The 27574-nt window shown below is 38.1% G+C and overlaps 1 protein-coding gene across 2 annotated transcripts in view; it reads left to right on the top strand.

Moving 5' to 3' along the window:
* pkia (cAMP-dependent protein kinase inhibitor alpha) overlaps nucleotides 1-27574 on the top strand; it is a 46790-nt gene that overhangs the window by 13635 nt on the left and 5581 nt on the right. The window contains exons 1-2 of one of the 2 annotated variants that reach the window (XM_028803437.2): nucleotides 18682-18843; nucleotides 24643-24820. In XM_028803437.2, coding sequence (XP_028659270.1) covers nucleotides 24670-24820 — 151 coding nt within the window. In that variant the 5' untranslated portion in view covers nucleotides 18682-18843; nucleotides 24643-24669. Of the gene's footprint in view, nucleotides 1-18681; nucleotides 18844-24642; nucleotides 24821-27574 lie in introns of those variants that run through there. The other variant, XM_028803439.2, reaches the window with a different exon arrangement.

The raw sequence follows: 27574 nt of genomic DNA, 5'->3' as shown, positions 1-27574 counted from the left end.
TTAAAGTAGCGTTTCTTGCCTTTTTATTTTGTCCTTTAAATTAAAATGGACACCATTTGATTTTGGACAGCAAGCGTATTTAATATGCAGCAGCTTACGCTTTTAATTGAAAAAAAAAGATAAAGACATATTTGAAATTTCTGCTTAGTAAGCAAGAGACTTTTGTAAAGATTTGTACTGTGTTTATTATTTGTTACTGTGTCATAAAAAACAATTACCATGTGATTAAAATGGTACTCCATATTTATAATTAAACCTCAAGAATTACAAATGTCTGGTAGATACACAGAACAAAAAAACACACCCGTATAAATGTCGTAAATGTATATTTTAACAGCAAACAGCATTAGTGCAATTAATGATTTAAAAGGATTAAAATTTATAAGCACATATATATTTACATTTAAGCAGTGTTTAATTGCTAATATCAATGATTTGGTTGTATGAAATAGTGAAAACTACCTTTTTCAATTAAACATTATTTCAGATAAGTATATTACAGAAAATTTTAAACAATATGACAGCTTGTAATTATGTGAAGTATTTTCTTTTCTTTTGTGCCATATGTATTATGGATAAATATTTTTTGTGTATTTTTTAAGTATGTATTATAAGGAAATTTTATTTAATTGAACAGTAAGACCTACAGAATTAATTCTGTTAATAAAAAAAGAACAGTTAAAACCTGTGGTCTATAGTTTAATTAAAAAAAACACTAAAATTAACACTTTAATATAGGACATAACACTTAGTGTAAAATGTTTTTTAAAGGGATAAAGGAAAAAAATTGGAATCAGTCAATCAAGTAACATGAAATTGGTAATCAGTATAGGCCTTTAAAAGCCTGATTGGAGCATCCCTAATAAAAATGGAAGTATTTCTCATAAATAATACTCAGTTTTAGATAAAATGACAGCCGCACAAATTTTGTTTTTTCCCTTAGGCTGACGTGGTTCACTGCCTGAAGTAACATCACTGCTATGTTACGTGACCTCTGTCCTCTTAATTGTGACCAGTGTCATTAGATGCCTTGAGTGAATGGAGTAATGTTCTTAAGTAGTTTGTCTCTGGCCATGTTTATTTTCCAAAGAACCTAGCTTCAACATACATTTGGTACCTGCACTGTAAATCAGATTATATCTGGGTATAATGTATTCAGAGTACATTGCATCAGGTATTATAACGTATCTCCAGTGTTAACATTGTGACCTGATGGATATCCAGTGTCATATTTCAGATCAGCTTCTAATTATATGTTTGTTGTATGTGGATATAAAAGGAATTTGCATTCATATTTGTGTTAAATGTGTTCACTGTCTGTTTCAGACCACCTTGAAATGTGGTGTGGGTGATTTACACTTTAAATGCATTTTCACACTCCTAGTCAATCTGCTTTGTTCTGAATCAGGTGATGATTTATTCCTTTGTTTCAATTTCCAGTTAGTTTGGTTGCATTTCACACTGCAAACTTTCATTTAAACTAAACATATCGATAAACACCCCATTGGCATGTTGTAAACTTCATTCATTGGGCAGAAACACTTTTTTCCTGTGAAAAAAAGTATAACAAGTAGGGTTGTGTTTGAGGAACTCTGTATTTTCCATAATTATTTTCTTTATTTACCAAACACAGTTCTATAAGCAACTGTTACTGAATATGTGGAAAAATACTTGAAAAGTATGTGCTACTAAGCATGGTACAAGAAGGGCACCTTTCATATGGGCGAGTGTACAACAAGCTCTGCTGAGGTCAAACAGTGATGTGCTTCAGTTTTATGACAGTAGGCATATCAGATGGCGACTTTCGATTAACTGTATGATGTTGTGTATTTACCCCCCAGTAGCCACCATATGAACGTAACATCAGTTTAGTTTATCTCAGATCACATGTCTACTGTCCTAATTCTTATTACTATTTGTTAATGATGTTCACTTTGAAATGTTTGATGAACATTTACTACATACTGCATGTGAAAATTAGTGTTCCTCCTTATCTACATCACCCTCAAAAAGAGGTCAACCCAACTCCATGGTATAAGATTAAGGGGTTTGATTGTCAGCCTCACAGTTCACTGTTGGTTGTTTCTCGTCACCTCTGTATGTGTTTTGAGTGACCTGAGCACAAGTGAATTTACACTTTTTTTGTTAACTGCTGTATAATCACGCTTACAAGAGGCTATGAGTCTAAATCAGGTGGTAGGGTTGCTCTGATTGACTGGTAATTATGTAGTTGTTTATGTAAATTGTGTCATATTTGTACAGATTTGCTTATATATTTTTACCTTTTTGTTGATTTTTAATGCTCTGTGCTAACTCTTGACTCATTATACTGTGAATGAAATTCCCTAATTCTGACCCCATAATGCATAGTATGTTGGATTACCGTAATACCTCATGTGAACCACTCCAGGGTACCACCAAATGTTCTTGGTCTGGTTGTTTTGGTCCACATTTGAGTGCGATTGGCATGTTCATATCTACCTAAATGAATTGAACTTTCAGAAAAATTGAACTAGAGTTTAAAAAATTTGCTCCATATAGACTAAGTTTGAAATCGACTTTAAATATAAAGGAACTAAAGTGGTTTTTCACAGCATTGCCATAGGAGAATCATTTTGGGTTCTCAAAAGATCCTTCCACATGGAAGATTGAGAAAGAACCTTTATTTGTTTAGAACCGTAACAGGTTTGATAAATAACCGTGAATAGATGGTAACAGATTTGTGAAATAGGAATGGATTACTGATGTTAATAGGTCTCTGCCAAGTTGACCCTCCAGTGGCTACAGCAGAAAACAGTGAAGGTGCAGGACCTGGAGGCTTTTTTCCAAAAAGAATGGGCTGGTCTACCACCTGAAAAAATCAAGGGCCTCATCCAACACTATCACAAAAGACTGCATGCCATCATTGATGCTAAAGGAGGCAATAAACAGTAGTAAGAACTAAAGGTATGCAAACTTCTGAACAGGGACCATCTCATTATTTTCCTTATTACTATGTTTTGTTAAATGGTTGTGCTATTCTGTGATGCCTTATAGTTTAGTTTGGATTCCTTTAAAAGTAAATGAAATATGTTTTGCCTAGTCAGTCATCTTTTCTTTAAAGTATGGTACACATCTTACAAATTCCGCCAGGTTATGTAAACTTATGAGCACAACTATATATATATACTAGACAAAGAGCCCGTTTCGACAACGTAAGATGAAACGGGCACGAGTGGAATAGTATAATATATAATAAGTATAAGCATCACAAACCTGATATAGGTGTATTGAATGAATGTGTAATTAGGCCTTGAGCTGTAGTCGAAATCGCCTTTCAGGCCTCTAGAGCTTTAATCGAAGTCACCTTTCTCTTTGAATTTTTGCGGCCGTAAATCCGCCGCCTCCCACGATGTTGGGGTTGGATGTCGGTCGAAGTCACCTTTCTCTTTGAATTTTCACGGACGTAGTCGCCTTTCTCTTTGAATTTTCACGCTCGTAGTCGTCTTTCTCTTTGAATTTTCACGGCCGTAGTCGTCTTTCTCTTTGAATTTTCATGGCCATAAATCCACCGCCTGCCGCGATGTCGGTCTCATAAGGTTTTTCGGGCAGCTGCGCAGAAGGCGACTGTGCATTCGACTTCGGACATGCACAGAAGGCGACGTGCGCAGAAGGCAACTGCGCATTCAGCTTCGGACAGACGTGAGTGAGTGAGTGAGGAGACTGGCGAATTATGTATTAAGATACTGTATACATACATATATATATATATATATATACAGTATATATATATATATATATATATATACTGTATATAAATAAATACAGTATATACAGAAAAAAGATATAGATATAAATCACTCTGATATAAATCACTCTGTACATTGTGTTGAATTGCTAAATGTTTTTTGGCCTCTGAGTACCAGGAAAGGTACATAAGAACTCATGAAATCTGATAAACAAGAGAAGACCATTCAGTCCACCAAGTCCAACAAGGTGACATCTAATGTAAAGAGTGGTTGCAAAAACACATTTTCAAGCATGTAATGCTGTTTTCTAATTTTTCTGTAACAGGCAAATATTGAAATCATAGCTGTGGTATGTCTTGGTGAGCTATTCTTTTGTTCAGATCATATTTTTGTTGAAGTAAAGTACAATGAATCCTTTCACATACGCACATTTGCATTTCGCTGATGCGTGACATTCCCATGCCATTCTTAGGCTGTCATTGCCTCATTTCATACCATGCGGTCTTATGCTGCTCCTTAAAAGTGTATGGATTGATTCATATTGACCAGTGAGTATCTTCTTTCCAAAGATTTTAGTGCTTTTTAATGCCTCGGATAATATGCTTATGATCTCAGTTACAGCATATGTCGTGTGTTTTGTAAATGATATTGACCTTAACTACCCCTTTATAATAAATGAGTGAAAAAAATGTTCAAGGACAATGATGGAAGTTAATGGCAATTCAATTGTATACTAGGACACTAGATATGATATTTGCTGGATACAAGAATGCATTACAGAAATCCAAAGAAATGGACTTGTTGGATACTTTCAAAATTTTATTTAAAATGCACTTGACATGAGATATTGAGGTAAATAAGTTACTAGCTAATCTAACCCAGGAAACCAGTTATTAATGGGGCTTTTTATTTTGAAAATTCTCTTTCTGAGGTGTTTTTTTGTTTCAGTTTTTTTTCTTTGTTTAGTCAACTTATTTTGGATATGTCCTCTGACCGTGATCATCATTTTTCATGACGTCACGGAAGTGGTGATATAAATAAGCCGATGGTTTCAGTTTACATTATCTGTTGGTGGAAAACTTTTGAAAACTGGAGCTCAGATAGCTTTATTACCAAGTTTGCTTTTTGTTTCGCCTTTCTTTTTGACTTTTCACTTTCAGCTCTCATTTCTCCCTCTCTTGATTTTGTTTGCCTTTCATTTACAATTTCCCGGCTCTGACTCTCTGCTTGTCCTGACTATAACTATGCCTAAGTTTTTTCAATTTCTGATCTTTCACTATCTCACAAAATGTCATAACATTGTGTTTACAAAGTACAATTATAATATAACGTTATGGTATTTTGGGAGCTGGTAATTATTTATTAGCCTTTAGAAGCATTTAGTACACTCTTATATAGTTCAATAAGATGAAGACAGACATTGCTCCCAGTCAGTATTTTTCCACATTCAAGATGTTTACAACAAGAGCTGTGTGGCACTTCCTTTTTGCTTTAGCACTAACATCTACAGCTCCTGTTTGTTGCCTTTACATGTTCAACTGAAGGAAGCAAGCTTACGGTATTGCAGCTGGTGTGGCCTAGAGAATAAGGTGTTTCATTTAGTCTGTATCTCATAGAAATTGTTGGAATCTGCCAGTAGAAATATAGTATAACATTCAGAAGAATTCAATGGGCACAGGTAGGCGTTATTAAGCTGCTAGTTATCTAGGTTTAATTTCTTATTTTTATCTTTAACCCCCACTAATGTCTACTGTCAGGGCCTTGGGCAACTTCTTGAAATCAGAAAACCACAATTCTGCAGTATTCAACTGCATTTTATCACCTACCTCTCACATAGACAAACCCGTCAGGATGCGTTCCACTCTCTTATACAATTTCTAACCCACTCCATATCCTTGAACTTCCTGCAGCCATCTGCCTATAAACTACATTTATGAAAGAGAAGCTTTTTTCTGTGGCACCTCTGCGTGAGAACCACCTTTGTCCACCCTGTCAAACGTATGCAGTTTTGAATGTCTGGAAAACATTCGGGATTAAATCACTTAGAGATCTGTACGCAGACAACGTCTTTGCATCCTACGGACAATTACACTCCAAATTTAACTTTCCAGTAACACATTTCTTTCACTACCTTCAAATTAGAAACTTTGTTAAACAAAACCTGCTCAATTTCCCTCACCTATCACAGGTGGCGCAGTGGTAGTGCTGCTGCTTTGCAGTAAGGAGACTGTGGAAGATTGTGGGTTCGCTTCCCGGTTCCTCCCTGTGTGGATAGCGCTTTGAGTACTGAGAAAAGCGCTATATAAATGTAATGAATTATTATTATTACCTCTATTCTGGAAGAAATATTTCTCAGTCTCGAGGACTCAGACAGCATCTCAATAATATATAAAAACTTCTTACTGTCCCTCCCTTTCAAAGATTCCAGAGTACAGTGGGAAAAGGATCTCTCACTCAACATCTCAGAAAAGGAGTGAAAGGTAGCCATGCACAGAATTCACTCGAGCTCCATATGCGCAAAGCATACAGTTATTCAACTCAAAATTATATATCGAGTGCAACTGTCTCGTTTAAAATTGTCCAAAATGTTTCCAGGGCAAAATCCAACCTGCAAACTTTGCAATCAAGTTCGTGCCTCACTGGGTCACATGTTTTGGGCCTGCTCCAAACTGACATCATTCTCGACCAAAATCTTTAAACGCCTTGCAGACAGCCTTGGTGTCACAATCCCTCCTAATCCGCTAACGGCTGTGTTTGGTGGGCTCACAGAGGGGCTTAAAGTGGAGAAGGACAAACAAACTGTAATTACCTTTACTACACTATTGACACATAGACTTATCTTGCTCAGATGGAAGAATCCTAACTCTCCTTTTTAAAGTCAGTGGGTAACTGATGTTATTTAATATTTGAAATTGGAAAAAATCAAATTCTCACTTGGAGGATCTGTACAAAACTTTTTCAAAACCTGGCAGGAACTAATTAATAACATTTTAGAATAAGCATTTTAATTGAGGAAGCAGATTCTCTCCCCTCTTTTTTTACTCTATTTATTTTTATTAATTTGTCTATTTACTTATTTTAACTAGCTTAAAGTATTACTCTGCTGACCTAGCACCCCAAGCCCTCTGTTCCTGTCACTTAAGATGACATGGAATGGGTGAAAGTTATAATGGATTTAATCATAATTTGTACTTGTGATTTGTAAGTCACTTTGAATAGCTCTATTTATATGTATTTTTTGTGTACTATATTTTTTGTTAACTTTTTGATGAGGCATTGAAGTATGGATTTCATTTTACAATAAACTTGACTTCACATGACATGATGTAGTAAGCGCACCCCTTAAAACGTCTGTGGAAGAAGAAGGCCTTCATGAACAAATTCTAGAAATGTTGTACTGGACGTCTGTAGAACATTTTTAATAAATCTTTGCCACAGTAAACTATTTCATTATGGCAAGGAAGCATTTCTCCCTAGCCAAAACATTAGTCATTGTTATTTCTTATTCAGCATGCCTGAACTAAGATGATTTACACCAGATAAGTACCAAGTGTTTTCTTTTCCAGTGAGGATTTTGCCTATCACTTGTTTTTATCTAATATAATTCAAGTTTATGTAAAGTAAATGCAACAATAATGTTGAAGATAAAGAGGTAGGGAATTATTGCACTAGTATAAAAAATTAATTTCAGCAAAATGTCTTTAGTCGTATTAATAGGAATGATAATGAAAGTAGAAAAATGCAAGAAATCTTTAATGGTGGTCATGCTGTCATGAATACTGTACATTTTATTTTGGCACAAAAATACGTGACTTGAACTTAAGCACAGACGAGGAGCGAGAAAGGAGTCTTTCTAGCCCCATGTATGTTTTACAACAGCTCTGAAAAGAAAGCTAAATATCATATGTAATGTTTTTCCTCCCTTGCTATAGTAATGAATGGTTTTAATTCATGTAATTTAGTTTATTAGTTTATTTTAGGATTTCGACTGATGAAGACTGATACTTATTTTTCCTACCCAGTTAAACTTGCATAAAAGTCCTGCAGTAATTGAGCTATAAGCATTCAAAGAATTCACTTTTAAAGACATTCATTTCCAAAATACTATAAACTTATTTTGTGTGTCACATGGAAAAGAATCTTCAAACATCTTGATATAGAGGTTGAATGTTCATTAGATTAATTCATAAAACTATGTCAGGATCATGAATTTACTTGAAGGATTACATTTTTTTTTATATTTAGAGAACAAACTCATATGTCAGTCAGTCATTTTCTAATCTGCTTCGTCCTGAACAGGGTCGCGATGTGCTCTTAAAAAAAATTAGAACATTAGAACAATCTAGATGAGAACCGGCCATTCAGCAAAACAACCTCGCCAGTCCTATCCACTTAATTCTTCTAAAATAACATCGAGTCAAGTTTTGAAAGTTCCTAAAGTCCTACTGGCCACCACCGTAATTGGTAGCTTATTCCAAGTGCCTAAAGTTCTCTGTGTGAAGAAAAACTTTGAAATGTTTGTGCAAGATTTACCCTTAGCAAGTTTCCAACTGTGTCCCTTTGTTCTTGATGAGTGTATTTTAAAGTCACAGTCTCAATCCACTGGACTAATTCCCTTCATAATTTAAACACTTTACTCATGTCACCTCTTAATCTTCTTTTGCTTAAACTGTAAAGGCTCAGCTCTTTTAACCTTTCCTCATAATTCAACCCCTGTAGCCCTGGAATCAGCCTAGTCGCTCTTCTCTGGACCTTTTCTAGTGCTGCTATGTCCTTTTTGTAACATGGGGTCCAAAACTGCACACAGTACTCCAGATGAGGCTTCACCAGTGCATTATAAAGGTTGAGCAGAACCTCCTTGGACTTGTACTCCACACATCAAGGCGCTATATAACCTCACATTCTGTTTGTCTTCTTAATGGCTTCTGAGCACTGTCTGGAAGTTGATAGTGTCGAGCCCACTATGACTCCTAAGTCCTTCTCATAAAGTAGTACTCTCGATTTACTGACCGCCCATTGTGTATTCAGACCTAACTTTTTTTACTTCCTACGTATAATACTTTATTTTTACTGACATTGCATTTCATAGGCCACAAGTCTGCCCAAGCCTGTATGCTGTACAACTCCCTCTGTAATGATTCAGTGGATTCCAGAATATCTGCCAATCCACCTAGTTTAGTACCAGCTGCACACTTAACCAGCTTGTCATTTATATTCCTATCCAAATCATTTATATCTATTAAAAGTGGTGGTGGCACTAGCATTGACCCCTGCAGAGCACCACTCTTAACATCAGCCAATTCTGATTCTGTCCCCTGTGCCATAACCGGTGTGACCTTAAATGAGTAGGTCCCTAATATGTCATAAAAATGTATAAATTAGGAAATTAGTTTTTTTTTTTTTGTCTGTTTTATGGATACAACAGATAGACCATACATCCATCCATCCAGTATCCAACCTGCTATATCCTAACTACTGGGTCACAGGGGTCTGCTGGAGCCAATCCCAGCCAACACAGGGCGCAAGGCAGGAAACAAACCCCGGGCAGAGTGCCAGCCCACCACAGGACACACACACACATCCACACACCAAGCACACACAAGGGACAATTTAGAATCACCAATGCACCTAACCTGCATGTCTTTGGACTGTGGGAGGAAATTGGAGCACCTGGAGGAAACTAGACCATACATCCATCCATCCATCCATTTTCCAACCCGCTGAATCCGAACAGGGTCACGGGGGTCTGCTGGAGCCAATCCCAGCCAACACAGGGCAAAAGGCAGGAAACAATCCTGGGCATGGTGCCACCCCACCGCAGGACACACACAAACACACCCACACACCAAGCACACACTAGGGCCAATTTAGAATCACCAATGCACCTAACCTGCATGTCTTTGGACTGTGGGAGGAAACCGGAGCGCCCGGAGGAAATGAGACCATACATTAATACTCAAATCTATAAAGTGCACACACACTAAAAAAATGAGTAGGAAATGAGAATAAGCAAAATCACAAATAATTCTGTACCCTATTCTGCATAAACAGAAGGTGGGCATCCTGAAGTAAAGTTGCTGTTAACTAGCTTGAGATACCATGCTAGCATATCACTACTCTGGATGGCCGCAAAAGATCTTACTGAATTATATAATATGTCCAACAAGATATAATAGGAAACTTCGTATTAAATATTGAATCCTAAAATATCAAAAATTATTTTTTTGCATTTCTGAAAATACAAAGAGATTTAGTATTCAGTGGACTTATTTATTTTTTTATAACTCTGTTTGTTTAGCTTGGGGACTGCTGGAGTACAGGAAGGATATAAGATCAGTGCCATTTTGCTGCAGAGCACGCTTCCTGGGCTTTCAGTAATAGGGCCGTTCAAAGGATCATGTAATCAATAATCTGTACATGCTGTGGTGGAGACCTTTTATTACTTTAATGTTTCAAACACAGGTGGGCATTGCTGGACGAATCCTCCTTCACTGTGGTTCTGTCTATTAATGTTTGTTCCTACCTTACTGGAAACAGGATGTGTGGCCTACCAGGGGGCGTACCATATACCCTACCTAACACAGACAGGCATGGACACAAGTGCAGGTGCAACATACCTTTATTTTTAAATGTGGGAACAGCTTCCCCCTGCTTCCCACCCTTACAGGACAGCTCTTCAATAAAGAACCCCAGGTTCTTTTCTTCCTTTCGCCTTTACACGCCGCCACTCCTCCTCTGCAAGCTTTGTCCTCTTCCACCCAACTGTGGCCTCTGGAGCTAGTGGCTGTTGACTCCTTTTATGAGTCATCCGGAAGTGCTCCAGGTGCTGGTTGAATGGAGTCCGGCAGCACTTCCAGGTATGGTGGAAGTGCTGCAATACAAGGCTCCAACCAGGTCCAAGCACCCTCTGGCGGTGGCCTCGGACCCCAGCATGGTGGAGCTTCCAAGCTCCAAACCTGTGGTCGTAGAGCAAGCCTTCTAGTGTTCTGGGGACGGTAATGCCTAGAAAATAGTCTCTCCTTCAGTCCTCCTGATACAGGGGCATCCCGGCTGGGGCAAGGTTGTCCGTCACAGATGCCTCTGAGAAAGTCAAGATTTTGGTTGTGGTAAAGTAAATGATTGACAAAACAGCATCTAGAAAATTTCTAATAATTCAACAAGATAGTTTCAGAACATAGCCATAACATGGGTTAGGTTATTTGGATTTTAATTTAATTTCTGGCCAAGTTAAAGCCTGTGTGTAAATTGAAAATGTGTATAATTTTCTTCCACCTGAAGAGTTACAGACTGGTCTCTCACCATCCCTTACAAGTTTGACTCTTCTTTGTCATCCATTTCAATAAACAAATGAGTGTTTGACCTTGTGACCGGTGGACAGACTGTGAGAGAGCCAGCAAGAATTGAAGGATATCTAGCTCTTGATGTCACCCAAACATTTTAATAGAGACTATACAGAGCTGTTTTTAAGTGGTAAATAAATTTGGGTGTCATCAGCGTAGCAGTGGAAAGACATACTGTGGTTTTTAATTAAAGAACCTAGAGGAGGCATATAGATGGAAAATAAAATAGGGCCAAGAATAGACCTCTGAGGAACCTCATAAGGAGAGAGGGAGTAGGATAAAGAGAGATTCAAACATATGTGGATTCTGAGGGCAAGGGCAAGAGATATTAAATATTTTTACATTTATACTATTACCTGTCTTTACCAGGCAAGTGCCAGAGAGGAAGAACAGGAGGCCATAATGGAAAGAGCAGGTGAACAGGCTTACCAGGAGCAGATCATTCCCCTATACGGTCCCTCTGAGTTAAACCCGATCAGAACACCCGCAGGGTGGCATGGGAGTTCAAGTCTGGAAATGCAGCCCTATCGGGGTCTTTGGGGACCACCAGAGAGAACTGCCGAGGGAGTACTTCCCTGGTTTCCATACAACTGGGACATACTCTGGATGACCTGGACAGGATACTGGAAGCAGTTTAAAAGGAAACCCGATGCCTCACTTGAATAGAGTCAGAGTCGGAGTCAGGATGGCAACGCTCTTGGAGGAGGAAGGAGAATTGTGCTTACTGTGTTTTTGGTTTTTGATCTTGTGAAGATGGTGTGTCGGCTCAATAAAGTGTGAGCATAAAGTGTGTTTGGGCTTTATTTTGTCTGGGATTTGGTCACAGTGGATAGTATTAGAATAAACTTCTTCATCTAACGTTGCCTTGCTTAGCATACGGCTCATCGGTAGTAAAGCACTAGAAGCGTGTGATTCATTGCAAACTGCAATCATGATATGTCACATGAAAACAAAAACAAAACAAAAAACCTCAGGAGTTTGCAACTCAGACTGAGGAAACTCCATCTGACCGTATGGCTGTAAAACTGATAACAAAATCAGCACTAATTCTATTAATTGTTCCTTATCCTCATTGTGGGTGATTGTAACATCAGTATTTATATTGCTACATGTAATTGTACACTTTCAAATATGTATTGGTGTGTAATGTTTGATATTAGTTTGTAACCTGTGTTATTAAATTTATCTTTGATTTTATTCCTACTATATTCCTTTGAATATTGTGTAGTTGTTTGTGCATGGGAAAGGTGCTATATAAATAAAGTGTCTTATTATTATTATTATTATTATTATTACTTAGTGCCATCAGAGTCTGTACAGAGTTTGCATGTTCTCCCGATGTGTATCTGGACTGACTGTGTGTTCAGATATTGTTTTATAGCTGGTGTGGCCACAAGGGGTGCCACTGAGCCCCAAACATCAAACACAATAGTATTCCATACAGTCCTGGGTTCAAATAAAGTATTTTACTATAAATAAGTCACCAAATGCACAGTAATCACTAACCACAATTATAATCAAAACAAGTGTCTCCCTTTTCTCTCCTCCCATTCCACCTTTGAGTGTTGCCGACTGCCTTTCGACTCTGACTAGTCAAGTGGCGTGAGATGGCTCCTTTTATGTTGTACCAGAGAGTACTTCTGATGTCACGGCGTAGTGTGATGGAAGCACTTCCAGGTCATGAGGAAGCTCCCCAAAGTAGAGCGACCTTCTCCTAGCAGCACCCTCTTGTGACACCCAGGGATCCCGACAGAGTTGCCTTTCTGAACTACAGGCACCATGTAGCCCTGCATGATCCAAACTGGGGCTATGCCAGAGTAACACTGCCACCTTTTGTCCTGAGGGATAAACTGTCTCTGATAGCCAGCCTCTCCTCATCCATTCATTATATGATTGTCCTGACTAGGATAGGAACTTAGAGTTATCCTGACCAGGTTGCACCTCCACTTACAGTACATACTCCATCCACTATGGCCTCCTGACTGGGTAAGATTTCACACTCTGTCCCAGTCGGTAGGCCAGTCCATCCGGTCAAACATTTGCACTGGATATTCGCAGTGTTTCATCAACCACTTTCAATTGCAGAAATCTGCTTATTTCTATGCGTGTAGTTACATCCTCCCAGTTTATGCTCCAAGGGAGCCTGCCAGATTTTGCATGTTCCTCATTGAGTGAATGATCTGAGGTGTTGCTATAACAGAAGTTCAGTATTTAGTGTAAATAATATGCTTGCAGAGCTACAGTATACACACAGAAAATTGTTCATCTCTATTTCTGCTGTTACTCTTATCAGCATTGTTCAAGTAGTGACTTCAACATTATTTCTAAAAATAAGCAAAGTTAGAATTCCCTGAAAATAAATACACTTTGAAATTTTTGAAATAGGTAGATGAAATATAGTCGACATCAGGAAATATCAAAAATAAATATGACAAAAGTGTATGTGTGTGGTGATCTTCCTGCTCTCTAGGGGGATTTCAAAAATAAAAATGTAAAATGTTTTTGAAATTGAATAACCATTTGCTTAAACTTGTTGCGGATTAAAGCAACAAAGCACACTTGTTATTTGATTCTTGCATTTTTTTAGTATAGTGGAAGACCTTACCTGTCATGATATCATATGAAAATTTAGTTCTGTCATAGATAGTAAAACTGTATGTATTAAGTTAGCAGGTTCAATATGAATGACACATTATCTGACAACTATAAAGAAAACCGTGCAAAATATTCACATAAACAACAAACTGTACTGGTCTGACAACACAGTGGTGCTGCTCAAGAAATACCTGAGCACAGTACTTGATAAGGAGACTCGGGTCTTTTGATGTGTTCAGCAAACTGCTGGAAATGTTCTGTCAATCCATAGCAGCCAGTGTGGTGTACCAGACTGCAGTCTCATGGGGAAGCAACTTGAGGTGAAAAGAAGCACAAGGTCTGAACAAAATTAACAGGAAATCCTGCTCCATCAGCCACAGGCTCATTCTACCACGTTGTGCTAACAAGCACCTCTGGGGGTCTTTTCTGCCCACTGCTGTCAGGTAGTTCAATGCTTCATCTGGACATCCTTATATGATATTTAGTTATTTATTTGTCAATCGATTGATTTATTGACTATATTATTTGTCCCAAGTGTCAGTATCCTTGTTTTTTATGTTTCTGCTGCCGTATGAATCTGAATTTACCCTTGGGATTAATAAAGTTTATCTAATTTAATCTAATTTTGAGGAGTAATACAAAACTAATAAAATGTGACAAAACCTAAAAGTTAACACAAATTTAAATAAAAAATAAATAACCAAATAAAAACTAAAATTAGAAAATGTCAGAAAACTAATGCTAAATAAAAACTTATTAATAAATAAGAGTTTCCTCCCATAGTCCAAAGACATGCAGGTTAGGTGCATTGGCGATTCTAAATTGTCCCTATTGTGTGCTTGGTGTGTGTGTGTGTGTGTGTGTGCGCGCGCCCTGCGGTGGGTTGGCGCCCTGCCCTCGGTTTGTTTCCTGCTTTGCGCCCTGTGTTGGCTGGGATTGGCTCCAGCAGTCCCCCGTGACTCTGTAGTTAGGATATAACGGGTTAGATAATGGATGGATGGATGGATGGATGGATAATAAATAAGAAATAATAAATAAAATTTAATAAAATTAAAAACTAAAGCTAAAAAATATCTTAAAACTAGAAAAACAATGGCTGTAATATTCTTAGGGTCAATGCCATCTTATTGAAGTGTATTTCCAGAGTATTGTACTCTACCTAATTCAAAAGAAACTGATCATGGCTGTCTCTGTCTCTGTTAAAAAGCTCCTGGAGAATCGTCTGGCCATAAGTTTAGATATATAGTTCTGTTGTCCAATGCAGCGTCAGTCTCATCAACATTATCATCTTCATCACCCGATTAACTGCCATTTTCTGGGTTTAGCCATGTTAGCTGATTGCCCCTCATGTCTTTTTTCTCCACTATCCACAGTCCAGGGCATGAGATCCATTATTTTCATATTGTCTGACACCACCTCCAACCACATCTTCTTTGGTCACTTTCTTGGCCCCAACCTTTTCACCTCTGCCCTTTGCTCCACAGGTGCAAAACACCTTAGTTGTTTCTCCTCAGCACAACTCCAGTCATCTCCACTCCATGTCCTTCTCTTAATTCGTTCTTTGTCTTCCTCTCAATCTGCAATGTTCCACACATCTATCTATTCACTCTTATTTCTGTTCTTCCAACTTTGCTTCATGTTCCGTATGTATTGCATCACTCATGTGTGTCACAGCATCTCCTCTCGGGCTCAATCGAGGTATGTGATGACCCACCAGAGTGAGGGGGGCGCTGTCACTAACATTTTCTTCTCCTTCTCTCTTTGTAGTTCCAAGAAACCACCCAATGAGGGCATTTAGCACCACACCTTCTGGTTTGTGTGATATAAAAAGCACGGCTGCCTGGAAGGAGGCAAACAAAGAGACCCACCATGATAAGGCTCTAGTAAATGACCTTCAATTTTATGGCAAAGAACCGAATACTTTTGTTGTTATTTGCCCATTTTTTGCCCATATTACAGACGCCAAGAAGCGTGTTTTTCTTGGACTTTCGACATTCAATTAACTGGGATGACCCAGTTGGTGTCCCATCTATTCCTCCTTTCTGCAACCTGTCATTCCTGCACCTGGCCACAATCATTTTTTTAAGTATTTCTAAAATGACAATTGTTCCTGTTTCACAAATAATAATAATTTCCAAAACATTCAGTACACATTATTTTGTGGACATGTTAAAGAAATAGCTCTTCTCATGATGATTAAAAATTGTCTTTCTAATGCAGACCCTCATAAGCATTCCTTTTAGTCTATACAGTGCTTTCTGCTCCTGTTGATGTTTAAATTGTGTGGGAATCAATGGCGTGATCTTTGACTGGCTTTTCTTTTTATCTTGTAGGCAAGTAGCTTGCAATTTCTGGAAATTCTTCTGAGTCATTCTAAGCCCTTCTTGAGTAGAGCTCACCAGCCTTTTTAATCCTACGACACACTTTCCAGTTATCTCCCATTCATTCAGATTTGGAGTATCTAATGGAATAGTATAGATAATTCTCCTTGGAGTTATTGTGGTGTTTTTATGGTGTTGTCACCATTTTCTGTCGTCAGTACTTGTTCATCAATTTGGGGACTTCAGTGCTGCCTCACAGCTAAAGGAAACTGGGTTCAAGGCCCAACCTAGTCACTGTTTCAGTTGAGTTTTCATGTTCTTTCTATCTTCCTTTTTGGGGTTACATTGGGTACTTCAGTTTGTTTCCACATCCTGAAAACAATGTGGGTGAGTTAGACTGACGGGTCAAAACTGGCGTGGTGTGAAAATGATCTAAATTAACTACAAGTATAAAGCACAAAAGTATTCATCCCTTAAAGTCAGTACTTGATTGGTGCACCTTGGGCAGCCATGACAACCTTGAGTCTGTGTGCACAGATCTCCCTCTGTATTAGCTTTGCACATCTGGACAATGAAGTTTTTCCGCAGTTGTCTTTGCAGGCAGACAACATTGGTCATTTTAACAGGCTGAAGCTTGTAGTCGATCGATACTGTCTCATCCCACTGAAAAGAACTGACACAAAGAGGTGGGCAGCTCGAGTTGAAACTGCCATATTCCTCAGCCATTCAAAATGATTGCAGAGAGCTTGGAGGGATGACGTGCCCTGCCGTCAAGTTCCACACAGGTCTCCTATTAAGTAGAATTAATCGCCGCTACTCTATGGGTTTAAAACTCATTGAACAATAATACAAACCTTAAGAATATCAGGTTTCTATAGAAAAGGTAAAACAGATAACATAATTATTGTTTTAGCTCTTATGTATAAAGTATGTGATTTATATTTATTATTAACCTAATACTGTAGGCATTAATAAAGGTGGAGTTGTCTTGGAATTACATTTGATTTGACTGTAATTATGTACTTAACTTAAAGCATGTATTTATCATTAAATTAATCGTACTGCACCTATGATGAGTTATTCAGATGTCTTTTCTGATAATTATATATTCTTTTAAAGTTGTGCTTTTGACAATTTGTATTCTGTGTTTTAAAGCATGAAAAAGTATAGCTGGGAGTATGGGTAGAATTAACTTTTATTCAGATGTAAGGATAATTGCCACCTATAAGTTATGTGTGTGTGTGTGTGCGTGTGTGTATGAGTGTTCCCTAGCGTTGTCCATTAAATCCCATTTAGTGGCTGCCACCTATAAGTTGTGTGTGCATGCGCGCGCGTGTATGCGTGGGTGTGCGCCTGTGTGTGCATGCGTGTGTGTATGAGTGTTCCCTAGCATTACCTGTTAAATCCCATTTGCTGGCTTGTTTTTAGTCAGTTCTGACAGAATAAGCTGCAGCTGCTTGTGTGAATTTACTTGGAAAAAAAGAAAATTCACAAAATGCAAAAGGTCGTCTTTTGCACAAAATTAGAAATCTGTAGGTTTTATTTTATAACTTTATCAGCTTTGTTACCTGACTTCACCTGGGAATTTTTCCTAAGACAATGGGCTTCAATTATAGTACTGTTGGTTAATCAGATGTATCACAAATACTATGTAACTAATTGAATGTTTTTCTGCATGCAATATTTATTTATTTACTTTTTTGCTTGATACAACTGGCCATGAGTGAAACATTCCTTCTGTAGACCATATATATATTAAATAATAATATAAACAGTACATATATCAATATTAAAAATATAATAAATAATATAATAAATATTTTTTATTTATCTGTTATTTTATGTATGTATGTATGTATATATTTATTTAAAGAGCTTCTAGAAAAAAACGAATTACCCCCTGGGGACAATTTAATAAAATTGTATCTAAAAAGGTGGTTGCTAAAATATAAATTTGCTTATTTATTTGGGGAAAAAAACAACTTATTGGAATCTGTTAATTAATTAATTCATTAATTCATTAATTCATTACATTTATATAGCGCTTTTCTCAGTACTCAAAGCGCTATCCTTCATGTTGTATGTGTCACCAGAGTTTAGATTTCTCTGTTTATAAAAATCAGTGATGATAAAACAGTTGTGATGTAGACCCCAATTAATAAAATCACAGAACTTAAGGAGGGTGCACTTTCTTTTTCCCATGATTGAGCTTATATATAAAGGATTGCAAAAACTGTTTTCAACATTCATAATCACAGCTTTTTTCGGCACATATTTCTTGATCTAGGTGTCAGAGTGTCAGAGATTGTAAATTGTGCCAACCACTGAAAAATCAGCGTTTAGATAAGGAGTGTCTTTTCATATGAAATGATAACAGTATATTGTGTTTTACCATCAGTCCTAAAAAGAGGCATTTGGTGTCCATTTTAGCTGAAGCTTGCTATGGAAGCTTTGCTGTTTTCAGGGTCTGAAGCATACTTATGGAGACAGCTGTCGGGGCTGAGAAAGGGGGTGATACCATCGTCCCGAAATAGAAATGAGCACTGGATTGTGGGAGATGCCAGCAGTAACATAAAAAAGTAATGTCTGTACAAGAATTAAGCTAAACCAATCCCTTAAATATAAGTCACAATTTTAGAAGTGCACGATTATTATACCTGTGCACGCTCTAAGCTGTCAACTTTTAGTCTATTTTTTTTATGCAGAACTTTAAACTTGGCTCGAAACATAAGAGCACAAAAGAACAAAACACGATTGGATCTGCCATGTAATATAATACAAGTGTCAGAGAGAATCACTCGGGAGAAATCTGCCTGAAGCTGTTTACTTTTGATCAGGCGGATGGACGGAAAAGTTCAGGTCAGTACAAAGCTTTAAAGTAGTTAAGAAGGAGCCTGATGAAGACAACCGAAACTGTTAGTTTTTAGTTTTGGAAATTTATCAATGCATGAAAATGAGAAGAATTTGTAACACTTCGAGTTGAGGCCTCCTTGTTTATATTTCTTAGCTTCTCATAAGCTCACTGAAAGATACCAAAATTTTAATTACTACACCGATTCAGTGGTTGTTTTTTTTTTCCTAATGACTGATTCTTTGGATATTTGTGCATTTTATTGTAAGTTTTCCCACCTTGAACATATTCATTAATATTACTATCAGTTTCTGAGCTTGTAAACCTAACATGTCTTAAGGCTTTCCTTTCACATCCTCTCGTTTGTCTAATCTGATTGCACTCTTTCTCAGTACAGAGTATCAGTGTCCATCATCTTCCATCATCATCTGGAAGGTACAGACCCAGTCTGTTCCTAAAAGTGTTCCTTAAATGTGTGCTTGTGATAAGAGGTCTGTGGCAAAGCATGATTTTAATAAATAATCGAGTCCCGGAGCAGGTTGATTGGAGTGCTTGGCTGATCGCGTATTCATGTGCAAATATGAGCGGGTCTTTCACAGGTGGAGGACAGCACCTGCACCCAAATGGGGCTATAAAGGGAGCCTATATAAAAAAAATGGGGAGAAAAAAGAAAGAGAGAAAAGAGAGACAGAGGTTGAAAGAAAAGAAGGCCATAGGCAGAAGGATTGGGTGATCCTAGCATGCTGTAGAAAGGAGGTAGGCAGATGGGTAGAGAGCCCAGACAAGGAGCGCATGGTTGACGCTTGTGGAGGCCGAAGAGGGTCACTTCAATTAATCATCTTGTGGTAGCTGGAGTGATCGTTGCTCAGGAGGGTTCTTGTGTAAAGCCGAGGAGTGACAGCAGGAGTTGGAGGAGTGAGGTGAGGCATAGCGCCCTGTTGGGTGCCTTTGACAGCGGCCGGGGCTCGAGTCAGTGAAAAGGTTGGCTGTGCCTGACAGAAGGACTTCTCCTCTGGCTGCAGGATCCCATCTGGGGTAAGCTGAGGAGATAATAAGATGCCCCTGGGATTTTATGTTTTTAGAATGGTTTCCTGCTGTAATTCTTTTTATTTGGAATATTTATTTGGATAACCTGCACATGGACACTGCTTTTATAGTGAATTATTTATTTATTATGAAGAAGACCTGCACTGCACTCTTGGGACAGTGTTTGCTTGTTTTTTTTTTTTTAAATAAAAGTACAAAACACTTTGCACCAAACCGTTGCTGGCTGTGTGATCTCATTTGCCCAGCTCGTCCTCAGGTATGTTATCAGTGGTTCAAGAGGCTCCTGGAAGCAACCAGGAAAGGTGGACCTGACCTGGACTGTCACAGTGCCCCTCTGTCCTGCACTATAAGTTTTGAACAACATGATTTGTTTTGACATGAACAGTAAGGGGCCTCTCAATATGTTCAGAGACATCTCCTACTTTATACTCAACCGGCAACACACCACTTGGGACTCCTGTGATATTTAACACCTTTAATGTGTTTATTTTGGCATGTTTTGTGAGTTTTTTTTTATTGGCTATTAGGGTTCTGATTTTCCAATTTATTTTTCACTTTGATTCTTTTGACAAAGTTTAGCTTTATTTCTGTCTCTATTTTGTTTGTTTTCATGAGACATTTTAGATGCTTCACGTGACCATGACTGTTGCCCTGATGACATCACGGAAATAACACTTTAAATGTGGTGGTGGTTGCACAATGGGTTGTCCCTCGGTGGATACACAACATCTTGAAATTCTCTCTTGTGTTGGTAGCTTTACTTCCTAGTAGGTGTTAGCATCAGGTTTTGTTTTTGTTTTTTTTGCCTTTGACTCTTTATTCATGTCTTGTTCCTTTCGTTGTTGGTTTACTGATCATCCTGATCTCGTTTTCTAACCCTTTAGCAGTCCTAACCACATTTTTTCCTATGTACATTGAACGTTTTCAGACCCCTTCACTTTCTGTACACTTTATTGTATGGTGGATTTATTTTTAAATGGATAATTTTGCATTTTTGACCATCAGTCTAAACTCAACACCCATAATGACAAAGTGAAAACATGTTTTCAGAAAGGTTTGCAAATTTATTAAAAATCTAAATTCTCTTATACCTCCAGTCTTGTTATTTAACATGTAGTTTAATATGTGTATGAAGACTATTCAGTGTTCCTCACCTATGGCTACCAATGATCAGGAGTGTCTTTAAAATATAGGTCTAGGAAAAAAAAGTATCTTGTAACCTGATCAAAATTATATTTTATAGTTGTGTTATCTGGCTTTGCCCATGAAATTTCCTAAGACAGTGGGCCTCAGTTATGGCACCATTGGTTAATTGGATGTATCAGAAGTACTATCCAACTAAGTGCTTTTGGTATAGAATATTTGTCATTAACCAAGGACTGATTTTATTGGAAGGCAGTGTGGCGCAGCTTTGATCCTAGGATTTTACCCTGAGGATGTGGGTTCAAATCCTGGTAGCGAAACTGTGTGACCATGAACAAGTTGCTTCACCTGCCGGTGCTCCAATTGGACAAATTAAAGAAATTAAACCAATTGTATCTGAAATGTCATCTTTGATAAAGGTGCCAGACAAATATCTCTCTATTAAAAAAAAAATCTTGGAAGAAGACGAGACATGATTTTCTCAGAGAGACACTTAAATGTCCTGCGAGAAAGAGATTTAACCACGCCCGGGGCCGGAAATAAAGGACAAAGAGTAGATGACAAAGTAGAACGTCATAAAGAATTTAAAAATGTTGGCGCGCTACACATGCAGAGCAGGTTAGAGGTAATGGAAGTACGAAAATTCGAAAGTCTCAAAAAAGGATAGTAAAGATCGCATTACCGCAAACAAACGGAAATTATTACTCGGTGAAATAACGGAATAGCGAAAAGAGATCGAATACATTGTTCAGATTTAAACTTTAAGTCGGACACTTCTAGATCGTCTAATTTGTGTTTCCAGCGAGAATTAAAAGATTCCAAAAATGTTGGCGTGTTATGAAGTCCCGTGAGATGGAGACTTTTTAACTTGAGATTCTTTCAAGTCACGCCCTACTTACAAATATTTTCAAACAAGATCACGGTCATCTAACCTAGGTTGTATGAATGTTTTTGGCAGACACACTTCCTGCACTCTCAGCTCTTATAAATTTTATCAGGACAATCATTTTATATGTTCTTGATGATACGTAAACGACAAAGCGAAGAAGAAAGAGCATGGACAAACATTCGAAAAAGCTGCTTTATTTATTAGAGAGAAAGAAACGATATTCACTCACAGGCAGTTATACGTTGCGTTGTCACAACGTAAGTCCAAACACAGAATCAAAATTCAATGTGATCTTGAAGAAAAGTTCATTCCAAATATTGTTTTTACTAAAGTTTTAAAGTAAAAGTGAAAATAATGCATACGTAACAATTCCCATGAAAATAACAGTCTCTTTCAATTGTTTATCTGGTAAACCAAACCTGGGGGTGGGCAAGCGAAGCGAGCAGGAGGCGGAGCTCCCTAGTGAAATAATAATAATTTTATTAGGTCATTGGACTACTGCACAGGAGTAAAACATTCCTGCATCAGACCAGTTTCTGCTTTTCCTAGTGACTTGGCTTTTTTTGATGGTCATTGTAAAACACAGGAGGGTGTATTCTTTTGAACTGAAACAGGTAATCAGTAGGAATATTGTGAAATTTGAGTACATAGTATTATCCTCATTAGTTGTTTACAATTTTCTTTTGCTTAATGTCGTTCAGTCAAGTATTTTTTTGTGTTTTTATTCAGTTGCATGTTCAAGCTTGTATTTTATTTTGCTATAATAATATTCAGAGAATAAAGTGCTAATAGGGAATCACATTTTACTGTAACTTCTAACAAACAGCAATGATGTTTACAGGCTGGTTGTTTAGGTGACCTAAGCAATGATTTGGATGTTTTTATTGTTGGGGCTGTTTTCTCTAGTGCTTGAAATAGAAGAAGATAACTGTGGGTACTATGTTTTGGTGGCTTCTTAAATGATTGAGGGCCCTCTTCCTCTAAAGTATGCAGATGTGAATTTTGAGAGAGGAGTGGATGGTAGAGCATCTCCATTCAATGCAAGTAAATATAAAACATTTCAGAGGGAGAGTTCCATTCCAAAGTCTATGGATTCCAATATACAATATGTTTCAATGGAGTAGCTTGTAAGGGACCCACCAAGTTTAAATCCTTGAAATCCAGGAGCATTTTTTACAATGTACAGGTATCAATGTCTTAGCCCTTACTGTTACTTGTATATTAATTGAAGAGAGGGAGGGTTGGTATTCTTTTGGGCTTTCGCACATAGTTATATAATGGTGTAATATTCATAAGGGGCTATATTGTATAAAGATCAGGGGCTTAACACTATTTGCTCATGTATTTAATTGAGAAAATGATCAGAGACTGGGCGCAATAGATCGGTGGTTAAGCCTGTGAAGCCTCTACCCTACTCACTATGCTACTGTGTTGCTCCTGGCTGGTCATGGATCTGAGGGCATCACTTCCACCTCTACTTCTCTCTCTCTCTCCCTTTCTGCTTCCTGTAAAGCCACACTTACGCTCACAACCACAGCACATGACACCCGCACTGGAGAGTTATAGCGCGCTTGCTAACCTTTGAGCTTCATCAGACTTTCTTCTTTGGTTTTAAGTTTCACTGTACACACCAAATGTAGTCATGTCTCTTTTCTCTTGTCCAGGACACCACCCATTTTTCAATTGATCGTCCACCCACTTTCAGCACAATGCAGAGCTTGTCCATCCATCCATTTTCCAACCCGCTGAATCCAAACACCGGGTCATGGGGGTCTGCTGGAGCTAATCCCAGCCAACACAGGGCACAGGACAGGAACCAATCCACCGCAGGACACACACACACACACACACACACACCAAGCACCTACTAGGGCCAATTTGGAATCGCCAATCCACCTAACCTGCATGTCTTTGGACTGTGGGAGCACCTGGAGGAAACCCACGCAGACACGCGGAGAACATGCAAACTCTACGCAGGGAGGACCCGGGAAGTGAACCCGGGTCTCCTACCTGCGAGGTAGCAGCGCTACCACTGCCCCACCATGAGGCCCCTTGCAGAGCTGGTATGTTAGCATAATATTAATAATTATCAACAAATACTAAAACACTGCTTGGCTAATTTTCTTTTTTCTGTAACATCACCAAATTTCAATCAAATCAGGCTAAGAATTTTTTACATTTTGGGGGTTACCCCTGAATATTGATATATCGAAATGGTCTTTCCTAGTGAATACCTACTGCCCTGGACATACCATCCTGCCAAATTTTAGCTCTTTAAGCAGATGGGAAGGAGTGTTTTTGTTGATGAATTAGTGAGTCAGTCAGCCAGCTTTGCATTATATAATATAGATTATGAACTAGCAAAGACAAGCAGCTTTATCTACATTTATTTACTTGGAAAAGTGACTAACAAATCTCAAATTATTGGACAATGAATTTTTTTCTACAGTAAGAGCATATATTGGTAAGATGACTATTCAACATACTCCATTGTTGTGTATAGTTCAAAGTCATAATTTACTAGTAATTGAAGAAGAACGTATCACCTCCGTTAGGCCCTTAACCTGAAAAATTGCTCTGGGGTGCTGTACAATGGCTGAACCAATGCTCTGTCTCCAAAAAGGTCATGTGAAAAGACAATTTCCTCCTTAGAGATTAATAAAGTATATCAAATCAAGTCTCACTGAAAAAAAAATCATACAATTTTTCATTTTGACCTTATTTACAGGTACTGCTATGTTGAAACGTCTCAGCAATGACTGATGTTGAGTCTACATATGCAGATTTCATTGCATCTGGAAGAACAGGAAGAAGGAATGCCCTGCATGACATTCTTGGGTCTTCAAGTGAAACAGACACCGAGGACTTGTCATTGAAATTATCAGAGCTTGATCTTGCTAAAAAAGGTCAGTATTAACAAGCTAAATATTGCACAAAAACACAACTTGCATTATGTTACTGTACATTTCTTGTCTGCGTTAAAGCAGTTTTAAAAATTCTCTCTGGGTCACTTTTTGCCAGGCCCTCATTTCTATAGCGTACAGGAGATATTTCGAACTGTTCAAGTATGAGACCTTTTGGCTTCTTTGTCTCAAGTCTGGTCAATGAACAGAAGTTCAGTGTTTGCTGGGTGAGTTGGAAACACTAAGCAGGATTTTAGAGTTTATTTACCAGAGAATCTCAGAAAACTAACCTTCAGCCTTCTGGTGAAACCAATGTAAGAAGCATTTTCATGTGCTGTTAGAAACTGGAATTGTTAATGCCAACATGCTGTGCTACCAGAGTGTGCTATGGGTATGTGTATATCTTGTTTGGGTGAGAGAAGGCCTGAGCTAATACTGGAGGGACCAGATTTCCCATCTATTTCAGCTGCTGTTTTAAAACTACCAAAGATTCCTCTCTCCTTTGCTCACTATATCCTTGCTTTGTTTGAGAACACATAACCAGCAAGAATAGAGGATGCCTCTTAAGATCCAGCATCTTACCACTTCTGCTTGGACTGAATGAAGACTTAGAGCACCAGGTTGTATGCTTCTGTGTATCGCCGTATATCTACTGCTATTAGTTTTAATGCAAATAAATATATTTACATGTTAAAGCTTAAAAATAGATTATTATCATTCAGTGTAGCATAGTGCAGGACTGTCCTTTTCTTGTCCTGCTGCACTCCTTTAAAGGCACTTGAGCACACTCAGGTGTTGTACTCTATTGATGTTAAAGGTGGGTTGAAGTAAAGGTTTGAAGATAAAAGACAGGCAGTGTGCTATTAGCGGTCCCTAGGGTTCAATACACTGGGTATAATATGTAGAGTGAGATTGATAACAGCTTTATAACGGATCTTGACATTTCTTCCTATCTCTCATTAAGAAAAGCACCTGACAGGTTGGTTAGTACCTTTTGTTTTAGGTGACCTGATAGCATTATAAGACAACGCAGTCAGAGGTGGTCCCATGCAAAAATGAACTAGGCCTATAGGAGAAGGTGCTCCTCAATAGAACCTACCACAAAGTTATTGCAACCTTCTGTTAGCTCTCCTTTGTCCCATGTTCTAATCAGAGTGTCTATCATTCCTAATATCATCTGGGTTGCTTGCCCTCAAGCGTCCAAAGTGAACATTGCATACTTCTACCCAATCCACTGCACTCCATTGGTTGTACTGGTTTCCTTTACACCCCATACTCAAGCAAGCAGCTTCTGTCTTTCCACATTGGCATTCCTATTTGAATTGTTCTCTTCTTTAAGGTACAGGTCTCTTTTTCTCTCCCTCTCACAATTTTTGTATGCCATCTAGAAGTACCCCAAGGGATCTCATCCTCTCTGTGCTATCTTAATGGTGTGTATGTCCTGGAAACCCTTTACCATTTTTGACATGTTTACATCATTCATGTTTGGATTGCAAGTAAAAAAAGACTTTTCTAACACAATGGGAGCTGACATGAAACAACCCTCAATGGGCACCCACTCCTTTGCAAACCATACAAAAACACACTCACAAATACACACTTGCACGTGAGCGTGTTCTTGGACAGTGTGAGGAAAATACACATGAACACAAGGAGCACGGACAGTTTATCTCCCAAAATGACACAGACCACAGTAGAACATGGGCCCCAGTCACAAAGAGGCAGTGGTGTTGTCTACTGTGCCATTGTTTTAATGCTTCTTTGGTTTCTAGCCATATGTATATATAGTAACAGGAAAATACTCAACTGGTATCTCTTAGCACATACACAATAATGACAAAAGAGGAAAAAATATGGCACCTGTTTGGCTCAAAATAATAAAAATCTGTGGAGGATTATTAAAGAGGTCAACCATCCTGCACAGTCACTTTTTTCACTCCAGCCTTTCAGCAAGTGGTACAAAGCCAGTGGTACACACACCAGTAGATTCAGGGAGAGCTTCTAGCCACGGATCAAAAGCATAAGGTTACTGAACATCTAGTCATAATAACAAATATATATGTTATGCACAGTATATATAGTAGGTGTATATGTGTATATGTACTGTATATATATATATATATATATATATATATATATATATATATATATATATATATATATATATATATATATATAAATATATTTGCAGCTGGAGATCCACAAAGGTAGAAAAATGAATCACGTATCATTAAGTAACCCAAGGGTTTTGTTCTCTGTAGTTAATAAACTACTCGAACCCACATCTGGCCCAACTACTTCTTCTACTGAAGTCTGTGAGGAATTCCTCCACTTTTTCCGTAACAAAATTAACGATCTAAATAATTCAACTAACATAAATACATCATCTGTTTATATCTCTCCCTGTTTTCCCACTCCATCCAGCTCCTTCTCTAAGTTCTCACCAGTCACATCTGCTTTTGTTAATGACCTGCTTTGTAAGATGAGACTGACTACTTCTGTACTGGACCCCATCCCCAGCACACTACTTAAATCCTGCCTTCATGCCATAATCCCGACTGTTACAACAATAATAAACTCATCCCTCGACACTGGGTTTGTATCGCTCACTTTTAAAATTGCTTCTGTTACCCCAATGTTAAAAAAGTCTGGTCTTGATGCTGACAATCTTAACAATTTCTGGCCTATTTCCCACTTACCTTTCTTGTCAAAAGTTCTCAAGCATGTTGTAGCTTCCCAACTCACCAATTACTTGAC

This window comes from Erpetoichthys calabaricus, chromosome 6 (genome assembly GCF_900747795.2).
Source record: "Erpetoichthys calabaricus chromosome 6, fErpCal1.3, whole genome shotgun sequence".
Classification (NCBI taxonomy): domain Eukaryota; kingdom Metazoa; phylum Chordata; class Cladistia; order Polypteriformes; family Polypteridae; genus Erpetoichthys; species Erpetoichthys calabaricus.
This window is presented reverse-complemented; position numbering and strand designations above follow the sequence as displayed.